This window comes from Panthera tigris, chromosome D1 (assembly GCF_018350195.1).
Source record: "Panthera tigris isolate Pti1 chromosome D1, P.tigris_Pti1_mat1.1, whole genome shotgun sequence".
In the NCBI taxonomy this organism is placed as follows: domain Eukaryota; kingdom Metazoa; phylum Chordata; class Mammalia; order Carnivora; family Felidae; genus Panthera; species Panthera tigris.
Genome location: NC_056669.1, coordinates 45,954,991 through 45,980,645, shown reverse-complemented (window position 1 = coordinate 45,980,645; position 25,655 = coordinate 45,954,991). Strand labels below are relative to the sequence as shown.

The following is a 25,655-nucleotide window of genomic DNA, read 5'->3' as shown; positions in this document are numbered from 1 at the left end:
AAGAATTTGCCACAGCCACCCCAACCTTCAGAAACCACCACCCTTGATCAGTCAGCAGCCATCAACATTGAGGCAAGACCCTCCACCAACAAAAAGATTATGACTCGCTGAAAGCTCAGATGATGTTTAGCATTTTCTAGCAATAAAGTATTTTTTTAATGAAGGTATGTACATTTTTTCAGACATAATGCTAGTGCATACTTAACAGACTATAGTGTAGTGTAAACAAAATTTTTATATGCACTAGAAAACCAAAGCATTGACTTGACTCACTTTACTGTAGTGTCTGGAACTAAATGGCAGTATGTCTGAGGCATGCCTATAGTTGATTTCTAGAGATAATTTGAAGATGGAGCCAGTAGTGTTTCATGGTGTGGATCACATGTAAGGTCTGAGATTAAGGAGAGACACCAACTGTGGCCCAAGGATGTTGGCTTGAGGAACCTGAACATGGAATATTGAACACAAGTATGGGCTGGGAGTGGAATCAGGAGTTGGATTTTGTTTGTACTATGTTTGGGATGCTTGTTAGACATCAAGCTGGAGATGATGAGTCTAGAGTTCAAGAGCGAGGTCTAGGACACAGATCAAAATGGGAGTCATCAGTGTAGAGATCTTATCTAGAGTTTTGTAGGACTGTGGTTACTAGAGAAGTAATTATAAATAGAAAATTTGATCTCAGGGCCATTTCAAATTTGAGAAGCTTAAGAAATGAAGAGAGAAAAAGAGTAGCCTAAAGTAGGAGGAGACCCCAAAAGTAGTGTTTTGGAAGCCAAGCAGAGACTGGTTTTGAAGAAGGAAGTATCAGTAGTATCATTGCTGATGGGTTGAGATGAGGCTGAGAAGTAACCACTGGATTCGGCAAAATAGAAGTCATTGAAGAGTTTGATAAGAGTTCAGGGTGGTAGAAGAAGAGTTTGGAGTGAGTTGGAGAGAAGGAAGTGGAAACAGTAGTGACTGTAGATGACTCTTGATGAGTATAGTTGTGGAGGACGGCAGATAAATGGTTTGGTTACTTAAGGGGGGCTATGGGTACAAGGACTTTGTTTTTACTGTTTTTTAATGGGAGATATTACATCATGTTTGATGTGAATGAAGCATTAAAGAAAAACTAATGATGCAGGAGAGTGGGGAGAGTTGCTGAAGTGGTGTCCTTGAGTAGGAAATGAGAGTACATTAGATAGGATAATGGACAGTTCTCATAGTAATGGATATATGGATACGGATGGATGCAAGAGGTTGGTAAAGGTGGTGATGAGAACTTGTGCACGTTCTCTCTTGATTCCTTCTCTTTGTTCAGTGAAATAGGAAACAAGGTCATCAGCTAAGATTGAAGAGAAAGGAGTATTGGATATTTAAAGGAAAAGGATTATTAAATAAGTCCACTAGGAGAGGAGGAGGGTGAATGAACTAGGGAATTCTTTTCTGGGCGGCATATTCTTTAGGGTTTGGCCATGAATTTAAAGGCAGACTTGTCACATGATCTCTTGAGAATGAGCTGAATTATAAAGAATGATAGAGTCTGGGTCTTTTTTTTTTTTTTTTTTTCCAGTAATTAAAAAAACATACTGCTGTGCTGAGAATAGCAAGTTGTAAAGCAGTAGTTACAGTATCCCAGATAGACAATATTAGAAAAATGTCTGAAAAATACATACCAAAGTGGTATTATCCCTGGAGAGAGGTTAAGAAGACTTTTTACTCTAGATATTTATAAATTATTTGAGCTTTTTATTTTTTATTTATTTATTTATTTTTTAACGTTTATTTATTTTTGAGACAGAGAGAGACAGAGCATGAATGGGGGAGGGTCAGAGAGAGAGGGAGATACAGAATCGGAAGCAGGCTCCAGGCTCTGAGCTGTCAGCACAGAGCCCGACGCGGGGCTCGAACTCACGGACCGTGAGATCATGACCTGAGCCGAAGTCGGACGCTTAACCGACCAAGCCACCCAGGCGCCCCTGAGCTTTTTAAATAAAGCATATGTACTTTTTTAATGCTTATTTATTTATTTTGAGAGAGTGCAAGAGAGTGGGGGAAGGGCAGGGAGCGAGAGGGAGAGAATCCCAAGCAGGATCCACACTGTCAGCGCAGAGTCTAAGGCAGGGCTCAGTCCCACGAACCGTGAGATCATGACCTGAGCTGAAATCAAGAGCTGGATGCTCAACCAACTGACTGAGCCACTCAGGTGCCCCAAAGCATATGTACTTTTTATTAAATATTTTATCATGAGATATTTTAAATATATAGGAAAATACATCCTACAAATATTGTATGCCTACTGTGTACCAGGTGCTTTCTAAGCACAAATGGATAAAAATAGGTAGACAAAATAATAGTTGTTCTTATAGAGCTCTCTTTATAGTGGATTATATAAGAAGACTTCAGAGTGTCTCCCACCTAGATTTAACATATTTGCCACTAATTAATAGCATATTTGCTACTAATTTTTTTAAAAAAGTATTTCAGATAAGGCTTGGTGGCTTCTGCTTCTCTTCCATTTTTCTGGTAGCTACTCTTCTAACTTCATATATTTTTGCCATCCTGTGTTAGTACTTTAAAAGAAACATATATGTCCACAAAAATGTATAGCACTACTCGTTTAAACATGTTTTTAATTTATATTCTTGATTACTCTTACTTCTTTTACTTTTTATTAATAGTACGTGTACGTGGCTTAAACATCACACAGTTTTACATGCAAGACAGTTGTCCTTGGTTATACTTCTTATATTCTTCTCTTTTTCTGCTCCTTAAAAGTACTCACTTTCAACCTTCAACCTCCTTCTCATTTTTTTTTTCACCGATTTCTTCCTGTATTTAACTTCCATGTGTCAGAAAAAACTTGCTTAATCTGTTCTTAACCAATCTGTCTGTTGTAGGTGTTTTCCATCGACTTACCAATACCTAATGTGATTTAGCTCTCTCATTCCTCTGTTCCCCAGCATATGGAGATATTTTTTCTCCCCACTTTTTTTTTTAATGTTCATTTTACTTATTTTGAAAAAGAGTGTGAAATCAGGGAAGGGAGAGAGAGTGAGGGAGAGAATCTGAAGCAGAGACAGAGAATCTGAAGCAGAGACAGAGAATCTGAAGCAGGCTCTGCCCTGCCAGCGCAAAGCCCAATGTGGAGCTCAAATTCACCAACCTAGAGATTATGACCTGAGCCAAAGCCGGTTGTTCAACCAACTGAGCCACCCAGGTGCCCATCCCCACCTTTTTTTTTTTTTTTTAAGATTTTATTTTATTTTTAGGCAAGAGATTGTGTGCAGATGGGGTGATGAGGGAGAACAAGAATCTCAAGCAGGCTCCATGCCCAGCATGGAACCCGATGTGGGGCTTGATCTCCTAAGTCAAAATCAGGAGTGAGATGCTTAACTGCATCACCAAGGCGCCCCAAGATTTACAACAAATGTGGAGCTTAAACTTAAAACCCCAAGATCAGGAGTCACATGCCCTACTGACTGAGCCAGCCAGGCACCACCACCCCCCCCCCCAACCATTTTATTACTGATTTTCATTTAATTAATCAGTTTTCAGTATCATGATCACTAAATGTTTTTCAGAACTGAGCCAACATACTGTGATTTGCATTTTCTTTCTTGTATAACTTTTTATTTTTCTCGGTTAATAAATGCATTTTTCCTTTGTATGGATTTCTGTTTCCAGGTCTAATTTATGCCCAAACTCTGCCAAGTATAAATTCCTATTCAGTATATTTTTAAAAAGCAGTTTTTAAATTTTTTTTGCTAATATCCTTCTTGGAACTCTGTTTTGTTCTTCTGTGGACTGATTATTCTCTGGGTCTGTTGCATAACTATAGTCAAGGTTTTATTTTCTTTAACCATTATTGGAGAAATTCCTTTTATTTCTCTTCTGTGTTGTAGTCCTTTTTTTTTTTTTGTTTTCTCTGTTTTTCTTTCTTGTTGATTACCCCTTTGTATCTTTTTAAATTTTTTTAAAAATGTTTATTTATTTTTGAGACAGAGACAGAGCGTGAGCGAGGGAGGGGCAGAGAGAGAGGGAGACACAGAATCTGAAACAGGCTGCAGGCTCCGAGCTGTCAGCACAGAACCCGATGTGGGGCTCGAACCCACAAACTGTGAGATCATGACCTGAGCTGAAGTCAGACGCTCAACCGACTGAGCCATCCAGGCGCCCCTTTATTTATTTATTAAAAAAAATTTTTTTAATGTTTATTTTTGAGACAGAGACAGAGTGTGTCCCTTTTGTATATTTTTTAAATGAATGTAAATGGTATACTGTGCAAATTTCTGCAGCTTGGCTATTGTTCATTCAACATTTTAAAGATTTATCTGTGTTGACACATGGAATAAATCTAGTTTATTTCAATTGTTTTATTGTATGCAATTGTATGAATGAGACAGTTTTTTTTTTTCATTTCTATATTGATGGATATTTTCACTAATATTTTTGTTAAGACCTTAAATTTTTGCCAAACTGATGGGTGAAATTTGAATACCACTGTTGTTTGGATTTGTATTTCTTGATTACTGGTGAAGTTGAACATCTTTTCTCATTTTGACCTGCATTTGTTTTGTTTTTATTTTTGAGAAAGTGCATGCGTGCAAACCGGGAAGGGGGAGAGGCAGAGAGGGAATCTTAAGCAGGTTTCATGCCCAGCGAGGAGCTTGATGTGGGGCTCCATCTTATAACCATGAGATCATGACCTGAACAGAAATCAAGAGTCTAGTGCTTAACTGACTGAGCTACCCAGGTACCCTGCAGGCTGCCTGCTCAGCACGGAGCTTGTCACAAGGCTCAATCCCACAATTCTGGGATCATGACCTGAGCTGAAATGAAATCAAGAATCAGATGCTCAACCGACTATGCCACCCAGGCACCTATATATATATTTTAATAGCAATGATGGTTTATATATTTTGCCCAATTTTCTATTATTTGGCAGTTTTTAATTTTACCTTTTTGGGAAGTGGTCTTTATGTATTCTGGGTAATAATCCTTTGTTCTATATGTTGTAAGTTTTTGTCCTAGCATGTTGCTTGTCTTTTAGTATTGTTTTTGGTATTTTTTGCATGCAGATGTTATATTTTTGTGTTGATGATCATATCTTTTGTGATTTTGTGTGTGTGTGTGTGTGTGTGTGTGTGTGTTTGAGAAGTTTTTGCTGTCCTAATGTGTGAAGATGTTAGGTTCTCTTATGGGTATTTAAAGGTTTAACCTTTTACTTTTTGAATTATTTTTTGTATGTGGTATGGGAAGGGATCTAAATTCCATGTTTCCCTTAAGGAAAGGTAGGTGTCCTAACCCCATTAATTGAAAGCTAGTCCTTCTTTTTGTTTGTTTGTTTGTTTGTTTAACTCTGAGTTAATAGCATCTTTGTTGTATATCACATTGTCACATAGGCTTAGATAGGTTTCTGGCCTCTCTCTTCTATTCCAGTTAGTTCATTTGTCCCTTTGCCAGTAAAAGTCTTAATATCTGTTAGGTCAGACCCCTCCTCCTGCTCATCAAAATAAGTTTAGATATTCTCCATAATAATTTTAGTATAAGCTTATTGAGTTTCATGAAAAATTTATTGGATTTTGTTGGAAATGACATTGGATTTATAGGTTTGATTTGGGGAAAATTGCTGTTATTATATTATGTCTTCCCATCTGTGCACGTGTTGTATCTTCCCACTGAACATGGTGTATAGATCTTTTCATTTGGTTTCTTTTCTGTCTCTCAAGACAGTCTTGAAGTATTTTCCACCCCAGTTTTATCAGCTTCTTAGCAGTTTTCCTAGATATGTACAGACTGTGTCTATTCTGAATTGCAGCTTTTAAAGTTACATTTTAAAATTTTGTTGCTAGTGTGGAGGTTTGCTGTTTTTTTCCTCCTGATACTGATACTGTTATTTTGTTTTTAAAATTTTTTTAATGTTTATTTCATTATTTTTGAGAGAGAGAGCCAGAATGTGAGTCAGGGAAGGGCAGAGAGCAAGAGGGAGATACAGAATCTGAGACAGGCTCCAGGCTCTGAGCTGTTTGTTGTCAACCCAGAGCCTGAAGTGGGGCTCGAACTCACAAATGTGAGATCATGTCCTGAGTCGAAGTCGGCCGCTTAACCAACTGAGCCAATCAGGCGCCCCCTGATACTGATATTTTAGTTAGTGATTTTACTGAACTCTGGATATTAGTTCAAGTCACTTAATGGTAGCCTCTTGGATTACATTACCTTTGATATTACTAGGCAAAAAGATAAAAAACTAATAAGGTATTTCCTCATTACATTTAAGCCTTTATCTTTCTGGCAAGAAAAAGACTTCTTAGAGATGGTTGTTATTTTAGATATGAGAAAGTAGTTTGATGTGAGGCGGGTGGGATTTGAGGAGGGGGCACGGTATATGTAGAGGTAGAGATAAACGATATTTTGAAGGAAAACATTTTTTTCCCCCAAAATGAATATGTTAGGAAATTAAACTAGTTAAAAATCACAGAAATACTTTGAGATACAAAGAAAGTACTAAAGGCAGGTTGTTAAGATTTTGTGCCACAGTGTCATTTTATGACTTTCCTTAACTTGCAGCATTAGACTGTCTTAGAACTCACAAGTCCTTAAAATCAAGTTACTGCAGAAACATTTTTAATTAAAAATACTGAGGTCTAAGTGGAATATTTAGCATGATTCATTAATCTATTCATTATTAACTTTTCAGTTCACACAAAAGATGTTGGACAACTTCTACAATTTTGCTTCATCATTTGCTGTGTCTCAGGCCCAGATGACACCAAGTCCATCTGAAATGTTCATTCCAGCAAATGTGGTTCTGAAATGGTATGGGAAATTTTGTGTTTCTAATATTAAGGCTTTTAGTAACCATATATATTTTTTGCCTGTGAATGTATTTCTTCTTTGACATTTAAACATATTCTTTTATTGTGGACATCAGCACACATTAACATTGGCATGCCATGAAAAAGTGTACTGTGGAGTTCGTATTGAGGAATATTCTTACCCTAAATATTCTGTTATGTAGTAGCCAATTGAGTTGATACAGTCAGGAAAATACAATTGCCTGTGTTTAGGGACCACAATTAAGGATTGTAAATTTTCAAATATTTTAACTTGTAAGTAACCATATAGGAATCTTGAAATACAAAGCAAAATTTTTTCGTAAGTTTAGAAAGTCTTGGTCTAACGTAGACATTGTATAAGGTATCAGGGTGGTTTATACTGCATCCTATACTTAAGTGATTAATCAAATTTATTTCTCAGCTTTCCCATATTTCTGTTTTATAGGTATTCTTTTCACTTTGAATATCCCAGTGGTGGGATGCATAAGGAGAATTTGTTGAGCAGTGGTAGCATGGTGTAGCATGGATAGCCCTGAAAGGTATTAGGTTTGAGATTTGTTAAAATGTAGGTATGTGACCTTGAGTAAATTCTTCCTCTCTACTCATCTATGAAATGAGGGAGGAGGAGTTAGATTTGTTTTTTTTCTTAGGTCCCTTCTAGCTGTCAGATTTGCAGAAGATAAAAAATTAATAAAATTTATTATGATTTGTACTCTCTGATACAAGCCAGTCATACTTAACTCACTATGCTTAGTGTCCTTTTATAAGAATAATTAAACTTTCAGATTAATATTTTAGCTTTTTTATCTCAGCTTTTTAGAAGTGACATGTAAAGTTATTTGCTTTTTAACAAGTCCTTTAGTAGATTATGAAAGATCTTAATTTTCTTGTAAATATGTTTTTCTTTTGTAGGTATGAAAACTTTCAAAGACGACTAGCACAGAACCCTCTCTTTTGGAAAACATAATTTGAATAAAATAATTTTTAATGGATTCTGAACTTTGTCATGTTTTGAAGAGAAATGCCTCCATTTAAAAGTGTGAAGTCAAAAGGATCATGAAACCTAAGTTTAAAAACTGCTTATTGACTGCAGCTTAATTATAATCTTTATAAAAAATTAAACACATGGAAAAATGAAAATATGACTTCATTAATGAGTTTTTTTCCCTTAAGCTTAAAATATTCAGATGCAAAACACTTTGTTTTGGCTAGGATTTATTTTTACTTAAAAATAAGGCATATTTACAACAATAGTGTGCCAAATGCCATTGCATTTATAATCTTTCATTTATTTTTATATTGGTTTGCTAGAGTAGTTAACTTAAAATCAGCTATATCAAAGTATGGGAAAACATATCAAATACACATTCTTACATATGGGGAAATTATTTTCAGTTAGTATTTCTTAAGATTACAAGTTTTTCCATTAACACAGGTTGGTTGTCAGTTTTATATCTGCAAATTCATACATGTTTGTTTTTTTAATAAAATTACCATGGTTAATGCTGATGAGGTTATATTTAATGCTGGTAATGTTGTGAGGCATTTGTGTGTAGAATATAGGATTTAATTCCTTTGCCTATTAAGGTAAAGCTATTGTGTCTCCAGAAGGGAACCCTTGGCTCATTTATACTGGTGACATCCATTGACCAAAAACTACCAAGATCTCACCTGTAATCAAAGCTATGTTTACTAGCTAGCTGCACCAAAGGAGTCAGACACCAGAGGAACTGTGGGGTATCTCCAAAGGAAGGGTACGTACATATAGGAGTTTGGGGCCTCTAGTTTGTTTTTAAACATTTTGGCAAGGATTAGTGAAAATTTGGAAACTAGAGAGTTGCTAGTACAGTCAGTGTCGTTAGAACGCTTGACTATGCAGAGTTATCATTAGATCGGTTTGTGGTCTTATCTTGAAATGTGTATCTGATTGAGCTAGCAATCAAAGTTTGAGCTTAGGCAATTTCTTGTGTTGTCAAAGTTTGGTAGACTTGCACGTCTTGCAAGTTGTACATTTTTGCAAATTGTAGTTTCTATTTTTTATTTAGTTTTTAATTTATATCCAAGTTAGTTAACATATAGTGCAATAATGATTTCAGGAGTAGATTCCAGTGATTCATCCCCTATGTATGACACCCAGTGATCATCCCAACAAATGTCTTCCTTAATGCCCCTTGTAGTTTCTCTTTCAATTTGTAATTCTCTTCTGGTCTTTATTTGGTCTATGTTGAAGGATAGGCCATTATCTTCTGGAATTGTGATCAAGTCAGATTAGTATTTCTCTTTACTGGGTTATAATTGTGTATCAAGAATCTAGTGGTAGTCCTTAGTTTCAGGTCTTCATGTTAATAATGGTTGATTGTTGTTGAATCATGTGACTTGACATTGCTACACAACAGCATTTAAGACTCAGAACAGAAAGCATCTGCCAGCTGTAACAAAATTACCAGAAGCAAAATGAGTATTCTACTAGAATGCAAAGCCAGGAAGGAGCCTAGGTTACAAAATGCAAGCTACAAAAACATATCTCTAAGTCCAGCTGGGTCTATTCTATAGAGTCAGGTAGCTTCTTTCTTTAGCTTGGTCAAAGACCATTGTACCTATCTAGTGATCTTTATAGATCTTTATATATAATATAATAAGTGCAAACTGCCCCTTGCCTTGCCAGGAGGAAATAGAAGACCATGTCATTTCCCATGACAATCCTGTAGTGAATTTAAACTGGTTTGTTGGACTTTCACAGCCTGAGTCAAGATTTGAACCACCTTTCCTAGTTGTATTCAAGAGAGTTTGCACTTTGAGAGATCTCCTAAGTAGCCAATTCCTGCTTCATTTTTAAAGGCTCTGGTTATCCTTCCCAAGGAAAATGCTACACTGGATAAAAAAGGGCTTTAAATATCTGAAAGCTTAAATATTATTCTGTACCACAAGATATGTTTGGGTTTAGGAGGTAGGCAAAAGCCTGGTGTAGACCTAAGTAATCCCTGGTGAGGTACAGAGAATATTAGGAATATAAATAATATTTTATCACAACAGAAATGAGCCAAAAATTGTTTCCTAGAGGTGGGCACATGTCAGTGGAGTTCAGTTCCTGCTTAGAAGTCTGGAAAATCTTTGGAGAAATGATTAGTGCCATGAGAATAGCTCCAGCATTTGTTCCCCTCCCTGGGAAGTCTAGTTCTGCCAACAATGCTCTTATGTAATTATAGCAGAAGCATTTTGTTGACTTGGAGTAAACTTTTTAGTTTTTACCAGAATGAAGGCTGGGGCTACTGATAAGAGGAAAACTCAAGAATCAAAAAAGACCTTTGGGAGGAAATTGATCTCAGGAGTTTAAAGGAACAGGTATTACATCTTTTATAGTGGAATTTTATAACAAGAGTAGCTGTGATCTGAGAAAACTGTAACATGGAATGCAAAAAAAAGTTTTGCATTTCTTAAGGTGGCCCAAAAAGACCATAGAGGATTAAGAATAAAATGATACAGATATCTGAGGGCATTCTGAGAAAACTTTAGGGTTATCTCTAGGAGGTACCAACATATAATAAGCAAAAGAGGGAAAAAGAACAAAGGTATCAGAAAATTAATCATGTTTTTTTGCCTTGGGCAGAAGCAGTTCATTTTCTGTTGTCATGTCTTTGACCTGAGGGTTTGATTAGTAGTCTTCCTTCAAAGATCATGCTTCTGGAGAATCCCTGAGAATCAGTAGCTTAAAGTCTGGTGGAGTGGTTGTCCAGCTGTCTGGAGAAGATCTATGTCATTTAGTTGGGAAACATGAATCCAGGAATCATTGTTTTGGACTTCTGCCATGCTAGTTACAATATCTGATAAGCTTATTTTTCATTGAAGGCAGTTTTTCTCTGATGTCTCTTCCAGAATATTAAATTTGCTGAAGACTGAGGATGTTACAGACAGTGATGTTTTAGTAGAATGGAGAGTTGAATTCACTATTGAGGTATAGCACAATTATAAGATTATTATAAATTATTACTATGAGACAAGGGTATTATGGACAGTGACAATTTTCTAGGCCTGTAATTTATTCCACAAAGTATGTATTTTTTCAACACAGTTATTGTATCAGTCTTTCCATAACCATGAGTATGTTTCTTTTTACCTGAAATACATACAGTCATTTGCTTTGGTGTGAATGTGTATGTTCCCATGAAATTTATATGTTGAAATTCTAATGCCCAATGTGATGGCATTAGGGCCTTTGAAAAGTGATTAGGTCATGAGATTAATGCCCTTATAAAAAGGACCCTAAGAGAGTTCCTTTGCCCCATCCACTATATGAGGATACAAGGAAAAGTGTGAACCTGCAAGAGGGCCCTCACCTGACCACACTAGGCAACTTGATCTTGGGCTTCCAGCCTCCAGAACTGTGAGAAATAAATTTTTGTTGATTATAAGCTGCCTAGTCTCAACTATTTTGTTAACAGCAGCTTGAATGGACTAAGACACACTGAAACATTTTTATTAACACGTTTTACTTATGCACATTTTAGGAATGCTGACCTCTTGATTTTTCAGGCCTTTTTTAAGTTCGATTTTTAAAATTTTTTTAATGTTTAGTTTTGAGAGAGAGACAGACAGCAGGATAAGGGCAGAGAGAGAGGGAGACACAAGATCTGAGGCAGGCTCCAGGCTCCAAGCTGTTGGCACAGAGCCTGATGTGGGGCTGGAACCCACGAACCATGAGATCATGACCTGAGCCAAAGTTGGATGCTTAACTGAGCCACCCAGGCACCCCTAAGTTTGATTTTTAAAAAATAATTCTTTTTTTTTTTTTTTTTTTAATTTTTTTTTTTTTTTAATGTTTATTTATTTTTGAGACAGAGAGAGACAGAGCATGAATGGGGGAGGGTCAGAGAGAGGGAGACACAGAATCTGAAACAGGCTCCAGGCTCCGAGCTGTCAGCACAGAGCCCGACGCGGGGCTCAAACTCACAGACCGCGAGATCATGACCCGAGCCGAAGTCGGCCGCTTAACCAACTGAGCCACCCAGGCACCCCTAAAAAATAATTCTTAACAATAGTTTTGAATTAATTAAAATTTGAAGAATGTCAATCTTAATTTTTCCTATTATCATTTCTTCTATAAAGTGAAGGAAACCTGGAGTGCAGGCAAAAAGACATCTTAACAATTGTATTATGCCTGAATTTGGGAAAGGCAAAATCATAAAGAGATGTCAGAGGAGACAAGGTATGAATAGGAGTCAAAAATATCCAAAGGTAAGAAATAATCTTAACCAATATCTATATTCAGTGTACTAGGAAAAATACTAACACCACTTACCATCTGTGACCCATGGATCTATTTTTTAAAATGCTTCTAAGTAAGTTACTTCTTGAACAAGAAGTAAAAGAATGGTAAGGAACTTTATTAGAATTTTAAGTAAGGAGAAAGTAACAAACTAGTTTTTGTATTTTCATGGTTTTGATGACACATGTACCTGATAAGGACATTGTCTTCTGAATGTAACTCAGTTGTCATGTATGAACCTGGAACATGTTCATCTTGTAAATGCTGATTCTAGATTTCAAATACATCTCAAATAGGTTCTATGTTATTACTTTCTGGTTCTGGTATCCTCAAAATGTCACACTTGAAGAATTAATTGAAAACTGACAGCAAATGATTTTGTTGACAAGAGAATGGCTGTCTTCTTAGCTCCATGGTTGTAAGACATTTTCATTTTAGACTTATAACTACCTGTTAGAATTGTGAAATAATTTTTTATTCTGTGTCTTCTATTTCTTTCCATAACTTTTGTGTACACATCTGCTTTCCTCATTTGCCTATTTAAAAAAAGAGCTTATTGGGGCGCCTGGGTGGCTCGGTTGAGCGTCCAACTTCAGCTCAGATCATGATCTCGCGGTCTGTGGGTTCAAGCCCCGCATCGGGCTCTGTGCTGACAGCTCAGAGCCTGGAGCCTGCTTCGGATTCTGTGTCTCCCTCTCTCTCTGCCCCTCCCCCGCTCATGCTCTCTTGCTCGCTCTCTCTCTCTCTCTCTCTCTCTCTCTCTCTCTCTGTCAAAAATGAATAAACAATAAAAACAAAATAAAAAAAATAAAAAAAGAGCTTATTGGGGCGCCTGGGTGGCTCAGTCAGTTAAGCGTCCAACTTTGGCTCAGGTCATGATCTCACGGTTCATGGGTTGGAGCCCTGGTTCGGGCTCTATGCTGACAGCTTGGAGCCTGGAGCCTGCTTCTGATTCTGTGTCTCCCTCTCTGTCTGCCCCTCCCCTGCTCACACTGTCTCTCTCTGTCTCTCAAAAATAAATAAATAAAAATGTAAAAAAATAGAAACTGTCTAAATTCTAAAAAATAAAATAAAAATAAAGAGCTTATTGATATATAATTCACATACCATCAGATTCACTCAAAGTGTACAATTCAGTGTTTTATAGTATGTTCGTAGGTTTGTGTGACCATCATTGATCTAATTTTAGAACATTTTTATCCCCCCCTAGAAGAAGCTCCATACCCATCAGTAGTTAATCCCAGCCTCCAGCCTCCAGTCCCTTCACCAGCCCTAAGCAGCTGCTTATCTACTTTCTTTCCTATGGATTTGCATTTTCTGGGTTTTTTTTTTTGTAAATGGAGTCCTAATGTATATGGTCTTTTGTGACTGGCTTACTTCACTTAGCATAATGTTTTCAAGTATATCAGTACTTCATTCCTTTTTTTTTTAAGGAGATTTAAAAAAAAGAAATGTTTATTTATTTATTTTGAGAGAGAGCTGGAGCAGGGGAGGGACAGAAAGAGGGAGAATCCCAAGCAGCCGGCCGATGCGGGGGCTCAATATGGGGATGGAAGGGGGGCTCGAACCCAGGAACTGTGAGATCATGACCTGAGCTGAAACAAAGAGTTGCTTTTAAAAAGGCAAATGATGAAAACAGATGTGAGATTATTTCTTACCTTTGGATATTTTTGACTCCTATTCATACCTTGTCTCCTCTGACATCTCTTTGTGATTTTGCCTTTCCCAAATTCAGGCATAATAAAGTTGTTAAGATGTCTTTTTGCCTGAACTCTGGGTTTCCTTTAATATAAACCAATTAGTGCAGGAGCGTCTGTATATTAAAAAAAATGCCTTACCATCTGATTCATTTATCTTCTTAGGGTGCCTCTCAAATGAACAATTTTTTTCATATCAAAAATTTCCCTGATTGGCCACTCATAATTCCAAATGGCCTTTGGTAATTTTGTCATTGAGAAAGTTATGTGCAAAAATGAGAAAATAGAGGTCAGAATTCTGCCAAGAGGTAGGCCAAGTGTTTTGCAGATAAACGATAAGAACAAGGCTGACTTAGATTAAAAGGGAAAGTATTCCTGTGTGACTCTTGGGTCATTTATCAATAGCCTCCTGGCAAGTGGAATATGAAGAGAATACCTTTCCCAAAACCAGTTTTTCACACACAGACAAGACTAAAGAACATTTTATATGGCTTTAATTAAAAAGGTCAAATTTTTACAAGTTTGCCTAAATGCTGCCAGGTTATGAAGACCTTATGAAGTCATCAGTCCTTGAAAGGGAAGTTTGGAGGACAGATTTAATGGGTCTATTTTTTTTTTTTAATGTTTATCTATTTTTGAGAGAGAAAGAGAGAGAGAGAGAGAGAGAGAGAGAGAGAGAGAGAATCCCAAGCAGGCTCTGTGCTGACAGTGGATGCAGGACTCGATCCCATGAACCGTGAGATCATGAGCTGAGCCAAAATCAAGAGTGGGATGCTTAATCGACTGAGCCACCCACGCGCTCCTATTTGTTTATTTTTACATTTTTTACATTTTGTGTTTAAGTTTGGTTATTTTCAACAGACTTATATTCAAGTTCACTAAATTTTTCCTTGACTGTGTCAAATCTACTGATAAGCTGGTGAGGGCATTCTTCATTTCTATTACTGAATTTTTAGTTTCTAGTATTTTCATTCAGTTTTTTCTTATAGTTTCCATCTCTCTGCTGAAATTATCTATCTGATCTTTCATGTTGGCCATCTCTTCTCTTGGAGACTTTAACATATTAATCATACTTATTTTTAATTCCCTATCAGTTCCAACATATGTGTCGTATCTGACTCTGGTTCTGATGATTACTTTGTCTTTTAGGAAGGTAGTGTTTTTTTTCTGGACATTTTACATTCTTTGTGATTTTTTTAAATTGAAAGACAGACATCTTCTGTAGGATTAGACACTGAGATAAAAGTCTGTGTGCCTGGAAATAGGCATGTCTATCCTACCAGGCCTTGAGCGTAGGGTTAGTGGTTGGGCTGTGTTTTGAGATTACTGACACAAGCTTAAACTTTCCCTAGCCATAGTTTGTGTTTTGGGTAGGACTGGTTTACCAGAGGTTTCCTTTTAATTTTTCTCCATTCTCACATTTATATTTTCTCTTTGTCTTACTTATTGCTAGATGCTAGTTAACTGGCAGTGAGGATTGGTGGTTGAGGTGGAGATGTTCTTTGTTCTAATTAAGCTCAGTCTTAGGCAGTCACCGTGATCCTGGGTCTTGGGGATGTAGTTTTCTTAGTGCTCCTGCCTCCACAAGCACAGTTCTGAGCCCAAGACAGTTTTCTGCCTCTGTACCTGGGATAGATTTTTTTTCTCCTGTTCTCTTCTCTTGCTGCAGTGGGTTTTCCTAAGAACCCTAAAAGTGACAGTTTTTGTCTGCTGCAAATTAAGGCTTTTGTTCCCTCACTGATAGTGCAGAGTCCTAGCAAGCTATTGTCTCCCTATAGCAAGGGCTGCTGTTCCCTCTCCCAAGTTTTGCACAATAAAGAGACTTTCCCAGCATTCTCCAAATCTTTTATGCGACCGCCCAGTGTGGTTCATGGTGGAAAAGCTTGTAACATGGGGCGCCTGGGTGGCTCAGTTGGTTGAGCATCTGACTTCAGCTCAGGTCATGATCTCACAGTCTGTGAGTTCGAGCCCCGCATCGGGCTCTGTGCTGATGGCTCAGAGCCTGGAGCCTGCTTCCGATTCTGTGTCTCCCTCTCTCTCTGCCCCTTCCCTGCTCATGCTCTGTCTCTCGCTGTCTCAAAAATAAATAAAGACATTAAGAAAAAAAAATTAAAAAAAAAAAAAAAAGAAAACTGATAACAGTGTTCAAACTCCCCATGTTTGCAGCTCCAGAGACTTCATCCTTTCTAACCAGTCAACTTAGCTGAACTCTTATCCTTGTTCAGCTTTATCTAGATAAGCCTAGGATTTCTCTTTCTTCCCCACGCTATGCAATCATTGATTATGCTAAGTACTGTCATGTCTTCCTCCAAATAGTTCTTAAATTTGTTTACTTAAAAAAATTTTTTTTTGTTTTGTTTTTTATTGTTGAGAGAAAGAGAGAGAGACAGAGACAGAGCATGAGCAGGGAGGGGCAGAAGGAGAGGGAGACACAGAATCCAAAGCAGGCTCCAGGGTCTGTGCTGACAGCACAGAACTCACGACCCCTGAGACATTGACGTGAGCCAAAGTCGGAAGCCTAACTGACTGAGCCACCCAGGTGCCTCAAATGTGTTTACTTCTTTATTTTTTCATCTTCAGTGCAGTTTAGGCCAGTGGCTTCTCAAACTACTCTACCCACAAATCATCTGGGATGTTATAAATGCAGATTCTGATTCAGTAGATCTGGGTTGGGGCTGCACTTGCAAGCTTCCAGGTGATGCTGTCATTGCTGCTGCTGTTCCATTGACATCATTTTGAATAGGAAGGGTTTAGTCCTTCCTTGAAAGAGTCTTCTAAAGAGTTGCTTTGCTACTTTTAATCGTTCCTTCCTCTAGTCTATTAGCTACACTGTAGTTGGAGTAATCTTTATAATATGTAAATATGATCATCTCAATCCTTAGCTTATCATCCTTCAATAATTTCTCATTGATTTAAGAATGATGTAAGGAATCATTACAGATCCTCCTTACCTCTTCAGCTTTATTTCCTAATACTCATCTCCCCACTACCCCAACTTGCTCATGTTCCACCATGTGTACGGCTTGAAGTGGTCTTTGCACATTTTCTGCATGGTTTGCTCTTCTTCTATTCCCTCTGTCCTTATAATCCCTCCATAGGTCTCAGCTTTGATTTCACTTCCTCTAAGAAGCTTTCTTTGAGTTCCCAAGACTAGATAGTCTTCTTTTCTTTTTTTTTTCTCTTATAGCATCCTATGGCATTTAATCGTGCTACATTATTATTGCCTATTTGTTTGTCTAGACTAGTGCCTGGTAATTCGATTTCACCAAGTACTAGAAATCAAATTATTAAGATCTACCAATTGAGGTATCAGCCAGTATCACTCATTGATGAGCTAAACTACCATCACATACCAGCTTCAAAGAGCAATCAAGTTGTCATATCTTTCAGGCTTTTTTTTTTTTTTTTTTTTTTTACTTTTTTAATGTTTTTATTTTTGAGAGAGAGACAGAGTGTGAGTGGGGATGGGGCAGAGGAGAGTGAAACACAGAATCTGAAGCAGGCTTCAGTCTCTGAGCTGTCTGCACAGAGCCTGATGTGGGGCTCAAACTCACAAACCTTGAGATCATGATCTGGGCTGAAGTTGGATGCTTAACCGACTGAGCCACCCAGGTGCCCCTCTTTCAGGCTTCTTTTGACTGCTGAAATGACTGATAACTATTTGAATACTGGGTATGTGTTGTATTTTTAAAGGAAAACCACATAAATAATGAGACTGCATGGTATAACTAACATATGTGTTTCTTTTTTTAATGTTTATTTGTTTTTGAGAGAGAGAGAGAGAGAGAGCGAGCACAAGTGGGGGAGGGGCAGAGAGAGGGGGAAAGAGGATCCAAAGTGGGCTCTGCTCTGACAGCAGAGAGTCTGATGTGGGGCTTGTACTCTTGAACCGCAAGATCATGACCTGAGCCAAAGTTGGACACTTATCCAACTGAGCCACCCAGGTGCCCCAAAATGTATTTCTTGTTTGGAATTTTATTTCCTTAATGTGGTCTGTGTTCTTGGGGTTTGAAAAAAATGGAAAAGAGTGGTAGGTAAAAATCCTTCAAGACTTGGGCGTCAATATGGAGAAAAACAGAAGGAAGAATAGATACTCTGTATAGGTCTATATCTATTAAAGAAAGTGAATTAGTAATAACCTTCCAAAGCAGAAAATGCCAAACCCAAATGGGTTAACTGTGAGTTTTACAAGAAAACATTTAATGAAGAAATTAATACTGAGTATCTACAGTCTCTCCCAGAAGATAGAAGCAGAGGGAATACTTCTGAACTCATTCTGAGGCCAGCATCTTCCTAACACTAAAGACATTACAAGAAAAGAAACTACAGATCAATATCTCTCATGAACTGAGATGCAAAAATCCTCAATAAAGTATTAGCAAATTAATTCAACAATGCATAAAAATAATTATATGCCATGACCCAAGTTCGATTTAACCCAGTTATTGAAGGCGGGTTTAATATTTAAAAATCAATTGACAGAGCAGAAATCAATGCTATTGAAACCAAAAAAATCCGGTAGAACAAATCAATGAAACCAGAAGCTGGTTCTTTGAAAGAATTAACAAAATTGATAAACCACTAGCCAGTTTGATCAAAAAGAAAAAGGAAAGGACTCAAATAAGTCAAGAATGAAAGAGGAGAGACCACAACCAACACAGCAGAAATGCAAGCAATAATAAGAGAATATTATGAGCAATTATACGCCAGTAAAATGGGCAATCTGGAAGGAATGGAAAAATTCCTAGAAACACATAAACTACCAAAACTGAAACAAGAAGAAATTGAAAATTCAAACAGACTCATAACCAGTAAAGAAATTGAATTAGTAATAAAAAATCTCCCAAAAAACAAGAGTCCAGGGTGAGATGGCTTTCCAGGGGAATTCTACCAAACATTTAAGGAAAAGTTAACACCTATTCTCTTGAAGCTGTTCCAAAAAAATAGAAATGGAAGGAAAATTTCCAAACTCTTTCTATGAAGCCAGCATTACCTTGATTCTAAAACCAGACAAAGATCCCACTAAAAAGGAGAACTATAGACCGACTTCCCTGATGAACATGGATGCATTGTTGAGGAACAAGGTATTAGCCAACTGGATCCAACAATACATTAAAAAAATTGTTCACCACAACCAAGTGGGATTTATACCTGGGATACAGGGCTGGTTCAGTAACCACAAAACAATCAATGTGATTAATCACATCAATAAAAGAAAGGTCAAGAACCACATCCTCTCAATAGATGCCGAGAAAGCATTTGACAAAATACAGCATTCTTTCTTGATAAAAACTCTTAAGCAATTAGGGATAGAAGGATCATACCTCGAGATCATAAAAGCCATATTTGAAAGACCCAACACTAATATCATCCTCAATGGGGAAAAACTGAGAGCTTTCCCCCTAAGGTCAGGGTCAAGACAGGGATGTCCAGTCTCACCACTGTTCTTCAACATAGTATTGGAAGTCTTAGCCACAGCACCAGACAACACAAAGAAATAAAAGGCATCCAGATCAGCCAGGAGGAGGTCAAACTTTCACTCTTTGCAGATGACATGATACTCTGTATGGAAAACCTAGAAGATTACACCAAAAAAAAAAAAAATTACAGAAAACACTAGAACTGATCCATGAATTCAGTAAAGTGGCAGGATATAAAATCAATGCATAGAAAAACCTATACACTGAAAACTATAGAAAGCTTATGAAAGACATTGAAGAAGACACAAAAAAATGGGAAAATATTCCATGCTCCTGGACAGGAAGAACAAATATTGTTAAAATGTTAATACTACCCAAAGCAGTCTACATATTCAATACAATACCTATCAAAATAACACCAGCATTCTTCACAGAGCTAAAACAAACAATCCTAAAATTTGTATGGAACCAGAAAAGGCCCTTAATAGCCAAAGCAATCTTGAAAAAGAAAACTAAGGCTGGAGGCATCACAATCCTGGACTTAAAGCTGTATTACAAAGTTGTGATCATCAAGACTGTATGGTACTGGCACAAAAATAGACACTCAGGTTAATGGAACAGGATAGAGAACCCATAAATGGACCCACAAACGTATGGACAGCTAATCTTTGACAGCTGTTCCAAAGAATATCCAATGGGATAAAGACAGTCTCTTCAGCAAGTGATGCTGGAAAAACTGGACAGTGACATGCATAAAAATGAACCTGGACCACTTTCTTACACCATACACAAAAATAAATTCAAAATGGATGAAAGATCTAAATGTAAGACAGGAAGCCATCAGAATCCTTGAGGAGAAAGCAGGCAAAAAAACCTCTTTGACCTTGGCCACAGCAACTTCTTACTCAACATGTCTCCAGAGGCAAGGGAAACAAAAGCAAAAATGAACTATTGGTACCTCATCAAAATAAAAAGCTTCTGTACAACAAAGGAAACAATCAGCAAAACTAAAAGGCAATTGACAGAATGGGAGAAGATATTTGCAAATGACATCAGATAAAGGGTTAGTATCCAAAATCTATAAAGAACTTATCAAACTCAACACCCAAAAAACAAATAATCTAGTGAAGAAATGGGCAAAAGACATGAATAGACACTTCTCCAAAGAAGACATCCACATAGCCAACCAACACATAAAAAAATGCTCCACATCACTCATCATCAGGGAAATACAAATCAAAACCACAATGAGATACCACCTCACACCTGTCAGAATGGCTAACACTAACAACTCAGGCAACAACAGATGTTGGCGAGGATGCAGAGAAAGAGGATCTCTTTTGCATTGTTGGTGGCAATGCAAGCTGGTTCAGCCACTCTGGAAAACAGTGTGGAGTTTCCTCAAAAAATTAAAAATAGAACTACCCTATGACCCAGCAATTGCACTGCTAGATATTTACTGAAGGGATACAGGAATTCTGTTTCGAAGGGCCACATGCACCCCCATGTTTATAGCAGCACTATCAACAATAGCCAAAGTATGGAAAGAGCCCAAATGCCCATTGATGGATGAATGGATAAAGAAGATGTGGTGTATATATATACAATGGAGTATTACTTGGCAATCAATCAAAAAGAATGAAATCTTGCCATTTGCAACTACGTGGGTGGAACTAGAGGGTATTATGCTAAGCGAATTTAGTCAGAGAAAGATAAAAATCATATGACTTCCCTCATATGAGGACTTTAAGATAAAAAGCAGATGAACATAAGGGAAGGGAAGTAAAAATAATATAAAAATAGGGAGGGGGACAAAAGAGAAGAGACTCATAAATATAGAGAACAAACAGAGGGTTGCTGGAGGGGTTGTGGGAAGAGGTATGGGCTAAATGGGTAAGAGGCATTAAGGAATCTATTCCTGAAATCATTGTTGCACTATATGCTAACTAACTTGGATGTGAATTTAAAAAATAAATAAAATAAAAAAATCAATTGATGTAATCCATCATATCAGTAGGCTAAAGAAGGAAAATCACATAATCATTTAAATAGATACAGGAAAAAAATTGACAAAATCCAATACTTGTTCATGATAATAACTCTCAGCAAACTGGCAATAGAGGGCAACATCTTCAATTTGATGAAGAACACCTACAAAACACCTACAGCTAACATCATACTTAATGGTAAAACACTAGACGCTTTCCTACTAAGATTAGGAACAAGGCAAGGATGTTGCCCCTCACCACTTCTTTTCTGTTGTACTGGCAGTCCTAGTTAATGCAATAATACAAGAAAAGGTATACTGATTGGAAAGGAAGAAATAAAACTTTTTGTTTGCAGATGATACGATCATGTATGTAGAAAATCCAAACAAATTGACAAAACAAAACAACCCTTGGAACTACTCAGTGGTTATATCAAGGTTGCCAGATACAAGATTAATATACAAAAATCAGTCACTTTTCCATATACTAGCAATGAGCAAATGGAATTTGAAATAAAAAAACACAATGCCATTTATATTAACACCCCCAAAATGAAGTACTTAGGTATAAATCTAACAAAATAAGTAAAATATCTATATAAGGAAAAGCACGAAACTGTGATGAAAGAAATCAAGAACTAAATAAACAGAGAGATTACATGTTCATGGATAGGCTGATGCAATGTTATCATGTCAGTTCTCCTTAACTTGATCTATATATAGATTTAATGCAATCCCATTAAAATACCAGCAATTAATTTGGTGGGTATCAACAAACTGATTCTAAAGTCCATATGAAGAGGCAAAAGACTCAGAAGAGCCCATTCAGTGTTGAAAAAGAGCAAAGTGGGGCACCTGGGTGGCTCAGTCAATTAAGCGTCCAACTTCAGCTCAGGTCATGATCTCACAGTCTGTGAGTTCGAGCCCCGTGTCAGCCTCTGTGCTGACAGCTCAGAGCCTGGAGCCTGCTTCAGATTCTGTATCTTCCTCTCTCTCCCCCTCCCCTGCTCATGCTCTGTCTCTGTCTCAAAAATAAATAAAAATGTTAAAAAAAATGAAAAAGCGCAAAGTTGGGAACACCTGGATGACTCACTTGGTTGAGCATCTGACTCTTGATTTCAGCTCAGGTCATGATTCCAGGCTTGTGGGATTAAGCCCTGTATCAGGATCTACACTGATCATGGAGCCTGCTTAAGATTCTCTCTCTCTCAGGATGTGGAGGAACGGGAACCCTCTTGCACTGTTGGTGGGAATGCAAATTGGTGCAGCTGCTCTGGAAAGCAGTGTGGAGGTTCCCCAGAAAATTAAAAATAGACCTACCCTATGACCCAGAAATAGCACTGCTATGAATTTACCCAAGGGATACAGGAGTACTGATGCATAGGGGCACTTGTACCCCAATGTTTATAGCAGCACTCTCAACAATAGCCAAATTATGGAAAGAGCCTAAATGTCTATCAACTGATGAATGGATAAAGAAATTGTGGTTTATATACACAATGGAATCCTACATGGCAATGAGAAAGAATGAAATATGGCCCTTTGTAGCAACGTGGATGGAAGTGGAGAGTGTGATGCTAAGTGAAATAAGCCATACAGAGAAAGACAAATACCATATGGTTTCACTCTTATGTGGATCCTGAGAAACTTAACAGAAACCCATGGGGGAGGGGAAGGAAAAAAAAAAAAAAAAGAGGTTAGAGTGGGAGAGAGCCAAAGCATAAGAGACTGTTAAAAACTGAGAACAAACTGAGGGTTGATGGGGGGTGGGAGGGAGGGGAGGGTGGGTGATGGGTATTGAGGAGGGCACCTTTTGGGATGAGCACTGGGTGTTGTATGGAAACCAATTTGACAATAAACTTCATATATTGAAAAAAAAATGAAAAAAAAAAAATAAAAAGATTCTCTCTCTCTCTCTCACTCTCAATTCTCTCTATCTCTCCCTCCCTCCCCTGTCTCCCTCTCCCCCATCACCTGCTCACGCTTTCTCTCTTTCTAAAATAAAGAAAGAAAAAGAACAAAGTTGGACAACTGACAGTGTCTAGCTCCAAGACTTACTATAAGGCTACAGTAAGACAGTGTGGTATTGGCAAAAGACTAGACAAATAGATCAGTGACACAGAATAGAGGGTCCAGAAATAGACCCATATAAATATAGGCAACTCATCTTTGGCAAAGGAACAAAAACAATACAATGGGGCAAAGATAGTTTCTTCAACAAATGGTGCCAGAACAACTGGTCATTCACACGCAGAAAAGAATCTAGACACAGACATTATACCCATCACAAAAATTAACCTAAAATGGATAATAGACCCAAATAGAAAGTATGAAGCTATAAAATTCCTGGAGGACAACAGAGGAGAGAATCTCAATGACCTTAGGTGTGGCAATGACTTTTTTGATACATCAAAGGCATGATCCATAAAAGACTTGATAAGTTGTCAGCAGTCATGTTGACTCTGTTTCCCTGTATCAAATATATTCTTCTCCCTATGTTCCAAGATGATAAAGAGTCCGTGGGCAGGGAGCAGGAATTTGGCTTTTGTTCTACTTAACTCTTTCCCTTGCTCTGTACAAGAGCAGAGCTAGACCTAACTGCTAAGCCACAAGGTGATAGAGTATCTCAGGAGAGATTCTCCTTGTTTCTTTGTCTTTTGGACAAGCCACTCTTCAACCCACAAAAGAAAGACGTTTTAACCCTTAGTTTCTTTTTTTGTCTCATAAATTCTCTTGCATAATATCTTCATTGGAGTATACATTTGGTCCTTCTTTTCTCCTCCATTTGTCTCTGCAGAGAGAGAGGTTCTGTAAAGTGGGGGAGAACAAGGGGAGTCCATTGAGTGCCTCCCAGCTGCAGCTGGTCTCCTCTAAAATACCTCAAATTAGTATGCTACTATGAGGATTGATTTCTATTCTAGGACTCCCGATCTAATCTACATTAGAAATGTCTAATTTTCCTACTGGCATTTGTCCCTTTCTTTTTCTGATTTGCATTTAAAAGGACCCTCACCTTAACTGCACGTAGCTCTGCTTAAGCTACCTGACTAACTGAAGCTAGGATTTAAGTGTTTTTCCTTAATGCTCAAGTTTATTCTCTGATGATGGAATGGGAGGATGTATAGCCTCATTTTATGCCACCACACTGGTCTTTTGGTTGTTTTACAAACTTATAAGCAGAAAAGACCACAGGTAATGGCTTGAGATAAGGAGAAGGGAGTTATTGGAAGACTTTTAGGAAGCTTACGGAGTAAGGGAGCTGGGAGACTCAGACTTGGAAATGGGCAAGAATCAAAGGGCTGTGGAGGGCATTAGGAACCCTGGCACTTATTGTAAAGCAGGATAGTGAGGAGGGCATGCCATACCTTCAGTGCACATCTTCCAGAGTTTTCTGTTGTTTCTGACACTGGCTTAACAGTCTGAGCCCAAGAAAGAGCATCTGATAACTAAGTTTGGGTCACATACCTGGCCCCTGTCCCTATTGAGTTAAAGAGGGCAAGGATCTGTTTCCTTCAGCTTCAGTAATGGAATGTGGTCACTAGGAATTACTTTCCCACCAAAATTACACACAGTCTGGATGTATGCATTTCAAAAGGAAATTTGGATGCTCTCAGGGCTGTCAAAACAAAACAAATGCCAACTAGAACTGTGTTTTCAAATGGACTAGTTGAAATGTAGGAGAAAGGGCTTGAGAAGTGAGGATGAGAGGAAATAGGGAAGAGGGTAAAAACAATGGGAGTAGTTAGAAGAGCAGGAAACATTTCACTCAAGAAAAAATATTTTTTGGCAATAGGTACATCAGCGTATAAGTCATCATGGCTTTTTTTGTGTCCATAACATGATCTTTAAAGCTCTCTGAAAGCGCAGAGTATGGGAAGCACATCTTGGTGACGTAGAAGTATGGTCACCCTCTTTCACCACCAGAGGGTGCTTTCTGTGTAAATAGTATGCTGTGGATTCTGGGGATATTCCCAAACACCCACTGTTTACAAAGTGCTTTTATGTAACAATCACTCAAGAAATATTGAGTTGCTATTGGAGATGAGAAATGTAAGCCCAGATGAGAGACACCTAACCAACCCATACAGATATGGAGGCCAAGGTTTCCTAATAACATCTCTGGCTTGGGCACAAGGACCTTGTAGAGATTAGAAGGGGAATTCAACCTAAGATGGAACTACCAAAGAGGTAGAGAGGCTTGAGAAAGCACAGTGCTTTCTAGGAATCACAAGTGGTGGGATGGGAATGTAGAGAGGGAGAGTATTTTTTTTTTTAACGTTTTATTTATTTTTGAGACAGAGACAGAGCATGAACGGGGGAGGGGCAGAGAGAGAGGGAGACACAGAATCAGAAGCAGGCTCCAGGCTCTGAGCCATCAGCCCAGAACCCGATGCGGGGCTCGAACTCACGGACCGCGAGATCGTGACCTGAGCTGAAGTCGGACGCTTAACCGACTGAGCCACCCAGGCG

General features: G+C 37.9%; 1 protein-coding gene and 1 long non-coding RNA gene across 3 annotated transcripts in view; both read left to right on the top strand.

Annotated features, from left to right (window-relative positions):
- The window catches only part of HIKESHI (heat shock protein nuclear import factor hikeshi), a 42,839-nt gene extending 35,029 nt beyond the window's left edge, over positions 1–7,810 (top strand). The window contains exons 4-6 of one of the 2 annotated variants that reach the window (XM_042958460.1): positions 6,680–6,798; positions 7,264–7,357; positions 7,731–7,810. In XM_042958460.1, coding sequence (XP_042814394.1) covers positions 6,680–6,798; positions 7,264–7,339 — 195 coding nt within the window. In that variant the 3' untranslated portion in view covers positions 7,340–7,357; positions 7,731–7,810. The remainder of the gene's footprint in view (positions 1–6,679; positions 6,799–7,263; positions 7,358–7,730) is intronic. The other variant, XM_007078992.3, reaches the window with a different exon arrangement.
- Positions 7,811–8,383: 573 nt separating this feature from the next.
- LOC122231117 lies at positions 8,384–12,187 on the top strand. The gene is made up of 3 exons (XR_006208269.1): positions 8,384–8,572; positions 10,692–10,770; positions 11,922–12,187. It is a non-coding gene; the product is annotated as an uncharacterized LOC122231117 (long non-coding RNA).
- The last annotated feature ends 13,468 nt before the right edge of the window (positions 12,188–25,655 follow it).